We start from the raw sequence: 7,051 nt of genomic DNA, 5'->3' as shown, positions 1-7,051 counted from the left end.
GACTTCATAACCAGGAAGTAACAATAGACTGTAACAGATTTAAGACTAAAATTATAAGAGAGCATAGACAAGGATGGCTTTATTCCAAAGATAAAACACTTTATTTTCTGTAATAGAAGCTGTCCCTTGCATGTTAGGATGATACCAGTGGCTGCTTACATGTTCTTGAAAGGCTTTTCCTCAGGTGAAGATTCTTATCTCTCGTCTCTTTTTTCTTGAAAGAGATGTTTATCATTAAGGCTGCTCCCAGGACTAATGTCTGAGACTTAGACGTTGGAAAGAAGCTTCTCTCTTTGCAAAACTGGCCCATGTGACTAAACAAGTAATGAATTTCCTCACCCTCATTTGTGGAACTGACTTATAGCAGTACATAGCAAATTACAATCTCAATTGTGAAAAGCGTGCAGAATGAAATACAATAATATTATACTTAAAGACTATTGTATTTGAATGCATGGCTCTTCAAGAAAACACTTTCTTGGGCTGTTGAAATATATTTTTCTGTTCACTATGTGATGGTCAATTATTATCTGCAGTTGAACCAGCTGTTTGTTTTCAGGAGAGTCAAAATTCTCTTAGTTTTAGGATCAAATTTGTATTGTCTTGTTCCATGAAAGAAATAGAAAAATCCTAGAAATAAAACAAAAGAGACTTACTACATTATACAAATGATTTCTAGGTTTATCTTGGATTCTTGAAGAACCCAAGTTATTTGTACGAACAAATATTTTTGGCACTTGTTTTTCCAAATGAAAACATTGATGTTCCTATAGCAACAAAATAGAGGAAATGCATATATGTTCATTTACCATCTTTCTTGAAGACAGCATCAACTTTGTTGCCTATTCCAGGAAAGTCTTCCACTATCATTTTGGGATAGCCTGCATCCATGGAGCGTTTATATTCATCATACCTGGTTAAAAAAAAAAAAAAGTGTTAGAATCATTTGTTAAACTGTTAAGTCTATGGATCATGGGAAAATGGGGTGGGGAGTGTGGATAAGGGAGAGTAAGAGGCTGGGTCCCTCTGCACCCCAGCAAGGATTCCAATTCTCCATACACTGCCCTGTTAAGGTCACTATAATGACCGGTAAGTTACTGTTGGTTGAAGTTACTCTATGATACTATGTACCTTCTTTTTACATCCTTTTCAAATTCAGCCCTGTGTTCTCTGATTATCAGCGTAAGTGTTGCATAGTGATGACTGATCATTAGACGTGGAAGCTAGATTGACTACAGGCTTCACATGAAATATTTTCTGCATTTGGCCTTTACCTCCAGTACTGGTTAGCAACAAAGAAGTATGTTTTTCCAGTTTCTTCCTCAGAAACAGCAGCATCAATGTGTTTCACACTTCTTGGGAAGCCGTAGGAGCTGTAGATGTCCTTGGGGTATCCGTATAATGCGTCCTGCCCCCGAACTGCCCAGTACTTGTTACCTGTCAATTAAGAAACAGGGATGAAAACATTTGCCCAGGATGCCGGTAGACAGGAAGCAGATTCCCTGCTCAGCATTTTGTCTTATAGGCAGCAGCAGTGTCCTGGCTGCACAATTCATTTATCTGGGAAGCTTTTCGAATGTACTGATGCCAGTATCCTACCCTAGACTGATTAAGTCAGTAGACATTTTAAGGTTTACTAGATTATTCTAATCTGTGGCAAACTTTGTGAATGGTTAGTTTATGGGATTAAGGGCATCTTTGCAAAGCTAAATATTCAGATGACTAAGGAGTTTCCTTCTGGAAGCTCAGCCTTATAAAGTTCATTCCTCCAGGTTGTGCAGGGACTGTGGAAGTTCACACCAATGATATCCTAACGGCTGGAGTGTTGTAATGACTCACCATCTCTAATGGCTTGCAACCCCAGGTAAAAATCATTGCATCTGCAGAACACAGTTCCAAATAATTGACTTTATGTGGTGTCCAGAGTCTATATGTTTATACCTCGTAAGCCCCACATCATATAAAACCACTGATTTTTCTTGAAGTCAGATTTGGTTTCATGGCACAAATGGGGTTTTTTTAACCCCTTTTGAAAAAGCAGTTTGAAGCTTGGTTTTTCTAAAATCATGGGGGATTTCATGAAATAGAAAGTCTGTTTCAAGGTTTTGTGTCCCGCCAAAGAGCATTCAGTTCATTGCCTTGAATATAAGACTGTGTCACATGTCTTAACATTTGGACTGTGCCACAAATGTCTTTGCAGAAATACTAGTGTTGGGTATAGTATCTTCTAAACTAAAAGCTGATCATTTTTTGTATTTCATCATGATAAAATCAAAGAAGTTACCATTCAATTCATGGCAATTCAGGACTTACACTTTCATATACATACAAGTTGCTTAGAAATCTTTGTTAAAGTTCAGAAGGTGTGGTATAGGAGCTGACAATGTTGTTAGACCTTAAGGACATTATACTAAGTGAGATTCTTTATTTCTAATTGCTGTTGGTCTGAGGACCCTATGTTTACAGCAAGCCTGCTGTATGTTTATACCTAGTAAGCCTGCCCACTGAAGACCTATCCTCACTCAGAAGAGTCATTTGTATTAATACAGGTTCTCAGAAATCACATGATTCAAATGTTAAGTTCTATCCTCTTTATGGTGTTGAACCAAGTCTCTCAATTTTATTCCTGTGCACCCCAGGAGTGTAGAGAGGACTTATAATACACAAGTGAATACTTTTCTAAGTCCTGATTCATAAATAAATCAGAAAATGTCTATTTCCATCCACTCTTACACTTTTTATTTATTTTTATTTATTTTTTAAATTTTATTTTTAGATTTATTTATTTATTTATTTATACAAGAACACCGGGGTACAGGCCAGATGCGGGGGAGGTGAGAGGATTCACCAAAGACAGAGCGGGGAACAGAGCAGGCAGACTGACTGAAATACACTGCTGAGAGGAGCAGCAGGTGAGACAAGAGAGGTCTGCTGCGCCATGTGGGACCCTCACCGGCCGGCTGGGATTGAACCCATGCTGCAAAGGCTGCGGACAGCTTCATAGCGCTGTGCTCAACAGCCTGCGCCACCAGGGGAGGCCCTACACTTTTTATTTAAAATAACTCAGAGGTGCTCTGTGCAATTCTTACTTAATGTGATAGACTCTTTTTGATTGGTAGATGAAACTGTTAGCTTCTCAGAAGCCCATGGAGAGAAAGTAGTTAGACTCTCATATCTCAGCCCCAAAACAGATGAAAAATTAATTCATACCAAAATGAAAGGGAAATGGAAACATTACCTTTGAAAAACCGGACTTCATCTCTATAGACAACTTCGTAAGCAGCTTGAAATCCTTTTGGCAAATGTGGCCAGAAAACAGAAATGAGGTTGAACTCAACTTCTGGATTGTAGGAATTTGTACGCATATAGAATCTGATTTGTAAAAAAGGAAAAGATTTTGATCTAAGTGACTACAATTTCTGGTTGACATCCAGTTCCTTATTGCTGGCACTTGTGATGTGCTGGTAAATATTTAACATCTGGCTCTCCCAGATGGGGGTGGGCGGAGACTTAGTTTATAGCGTTTGCTTAATTTTGTGTGGAAATACAGGTCAAGGCAGATTTCAGTAGTGCACCTTTGTATTTCAATCATACACAAACATCAGACATAAACAATCTCAAGAGCTTAAAGAAATAGTAAACTGTAGCAAAATAATTTCAAAAGATGATTTTTGATTATTTTTATGCCCTGAAAAGTTCTCTTTTCTCTGCCTTACTTTACTGATCTGTAAAATGGAATTATATTGACTGATTTTTTTTTTTCCTTCGATGGTATAGTTTCCTGGGGCTCAAATAGAATACGCATGGGGAACCAAATTTGCTGTTTTTCATCTTGTGGAAATGCAAGCAATTGCTGCCATACTGTGAGGTATATTAATATGTGTAAGATAAATGCATGTCAAGCGCAGTGGTGGCCCACAGAGACCCAGAGTGGTGAGTGTTGTCATTCTTACAAATGCAAAACACAAAGAACCTGAGGTCTCACCTGTCTTTGAAGAACATCATTTCTCCCCGAATTGTAGTTATAGCATCAAAAGTGAGCTTGTTATCACACACTTTTGGGGTTTGTGGGACATTTGGCTGGATAGGATTTTTGGAAGGTCCTAAAGAAAAAAAAGATCTGGAATTAGTTTTGGTATTAGAAAACTACATAGACAACAAATGACAGCTCCTTCCAGGTTGTAGCTAATGGCGGTGTCAGTGACCCCATGACCCAGATTTTCCTTATTCTCACCGTATATGGCCTGGATGCCATTGATGTCATCCTGATTTAGCTCAACATCATCACTGAAGATGTAGTTGGGGTACATCAAAGCCCCAATATCAGTAGAGTGAGAGAGTCCAAGGGAATGACCCAATTCATGAGCCGCAACACGATACAAGTTGTAATCTAAATGGGCCAATAAAGTTGTTTGCAATTATTTGAAATGTTTTCATCTTTCAGAGACATTTAATTAAAAAACCACATACCACCCCACAAAAGGCAATCCTCATATTTCCTTGATAATGTTTGGAAATATTTTTAAAACTTTTTCTGAAGGCTGGAGGAGTGCATTTATTAATAGTTAAAAAATAGGTGCAAGCCTAAACTCTATATGATGACACTGAGTAAAGGAAAAACTCAGCTGTGTTTCTAACACAAATTGGTCAATCATATCAGTGAGTCAATGGGACATATTATTTCAGAGAAGCAATAGAGTTCAATAAATATATTTCCCCCTACATACAAATCTGACACTGGTGTACTGCTAGAAATTTTAGAAAACACAACCTCCTCTCTTTTAATTCCCACATAGTCTTACAATTTCCATAGTGTTACTACCAGTGTTAAATTGTGGTATGTCTTTTTAGTAAAAAACAAACTCTACGAGATTCCTACAAATAGAACATTACAAGTTCCAACATCTTTTAAACAGAAATTTGAGAGTGGCTTATTTGTAGGCAATATATTGTTAATAACAGAAATATCCTTCTCTTACATGTTTCTCGATGTAGCATTAATTTTCTCAGTAGCAGTAGAAATGTGCATACTTCTATTAAACATGCTTTCTTTCGGTTAAATATACCAGTGTCACAATGAACCATGAAGGAGAGGAGGAACTGAGATTGGCAAAATTCATTGACTCACTTCTGGAATCACTGGTCCATGTTTCATCTTCATCAAAATGAACATCACCTCCAATTCCTGGGCCTGGTTGAAAAGCATGGGCAAGGATTCCATCAGGTCCATAAAAAGGATTGTTGTCATAGTGATCTGCAAGAAACAATTCAAGCAGTGTCCTTCGTGATTCTGTTTAGACTGACCCAGCAGGACAAACATTAGCTTTCTAAGAGACCAACAGAACTCACAGAACATGATATAGCGCCCCTCCTTAAACCTGTGAGGTTGACATTCCCCTTAAAGAATTCCAGGTGCAAAGCTGAAGAGATTTAGGAGCAAGGTGAAGTTAAGGTGAGACTATTCTCATGTGACAGGAAGGGCTTACCTCCCCACACAAAGGAGAGCATTATGTCTGCCTGACCCTGAAAGACCCTTCTGAAAGTCAGGGGAGAGACTTTGCTCCAGAGTTGAAAGGCTTTCTCGATGGCGTGGTCCACATCTGCTCTTGGCAAATCTGGTGTGTAGTTTTCGATCCTTAAAATGAAATAAAAATACACATCAGATCTGTATTCTTACGACTTTGAGGGAAAACATTCTCACACTGGTGCTCATCCTGGTTACCTGTAGGTCAGGTGTGTGTGCTCCCATCGAGGGTTCCCTGGAGTGAGTTTAAAGCGGAGGGTCACATCGGACACCCCACATCTGGGCTGCTTCATCTTTTTCAGAGTTTCATCATCTGGCTTCCCAGTCACCTTCAGCCCAAAAAATTCCTGCATTTGCTTCAGCTTTTCAGCAAGTGGATCATGGCTTCTCTGCTTTTTTTGCATCCCATCAATCTTTAGGTTGTAGTAGTTTTCCAGATATTTCTAAGATAAAATTATTGAGATAGTGGATGGAAAATCATTCTCATTTATCTAAAAATGGACAGTATAATGTTTAAGCTGAAACAGAGAACAACTCAAGTTTGTGTTTAGATTTTTTTTTTAAAGATTTATTTATCTATACAAGCACTGGGTACAGTCAGAAGCGCAGGAGGGTGAGTGGATTCACCAGAGCCAGAATAGGGAGCAGAACAGGCAAACTGACTGAAATACAATGCTGAGGGGAGCAGCGGGTGGCAGGAAGGGTCTGAGCGCCAAGTGGGACTCTCGCTGGCAGCCGGGGATAGAACCAGCGCTGCAAAAGTTGTGGGCAGCCTCACAGCCCAGCACTCAACCGCTGTGCCACTGAGGAGGCCCCTGTGCTTAGATTTTATGGTTCTTATTGTCCTATTAATTCAAATATAATTTCAGAGTTGAATATTCCGTGCCATTGATTACTTTGAAGTCGGAATTACACTTTGTAGAACCGCATCAGCACACTGTCTGTTGATTTCTCTCTCACCTCTAGTTGGAAAAAGAGACAACTGGCTGAATACATTTTCAGAAAAAAATTTCTTAATGTATGAAATCCACCCTTAAATAAAGTCCCTTATACTACTATCACTGTTATACCGTAGAAGAAAAGTGAAAATAAAGGCTTTTGTGTTTCTGGCATGTATAAGGCAGCTTTTACCTGGACCATCTCCATATCTTGTTCTTGTGTGTCGGATGTTGCTGGGAAGCCCTGAGAGCCCAGGGCCCAGAGCAGCAGCAGCAGAGGAAGGCTGGACATGCTGTTCTCTTTCTTCTCAGCGGAAGGAAATCACCTGCCAGCTGCTTTAATAACTCAACTAGGAAGCTCCTTTATATGCAGAGTCTTTGTACTCCTGGAGAGCCAGAGGCTGTCTGACTCACGTTTCACAACATCCTCTTGATTAGCAATGAATAGCCTGAGCAATCATAAGAAAGGGTGACTCTGAGCAGATTATTTGGGTTTGCTCAGTGTTGCAATCTTATGATTAATATCAAATAGTACCTGTGTGAAGGAGACACATTCCTTGGGGTAAGCACTTGTTTTCTCCATTTCATT

The 7,051-nt window shown here is 39.2% G+C and overlaps 1 protein-coding gene across 1 annotated transcript; it reads right to left on the bottom strand.

Annotated features, from left to right (window-relative positions):
• Positions 1-526: 526 nt before the first annotated feature.
• MMP1 (matrix metallopeptidase 1) lies at positions 527-6,754 on the bottom strand (the record flags this gene model as incomplete). Its single annotated transcript, XM_084250573.1, has 10 exons — positions 527-630; positions 810-913; positions 1,275-1,437; positions 3,239-3,372; positions 3,986-4,103; positions 4,235-4,390; positions 5,129-5,254; positions 5,487-5,635; positions 5,723-5,967; positions 6,656-6,754. 10 exons carry the CDS (start codon positions 6,752-6,754, stop codon positions 527-529), a joined length of 1,398 nt encoding a protein of 465 aa, XP_084106699.1.
• Between the last annotated feature and the right edge of the window lie 297 nt (positions 6,755-7,051).

Source organism: Talpa europaea, assembly GCF_964194135.1.
Source record: "Talpa europaea genome assembly, chromosome: 12".
Classification (NCBI taxonomy): domain Eukaryota; kingdom Metazoa; phylum Chordata; class Mammalia; order Eulipotyphla; family Talpidae; genus Talpa; species Talpa europaea.
Note: the sequence above shows the minus strand (reverse complement) of the source record. Positions and strands in the feature narration are given on the sequence as shown.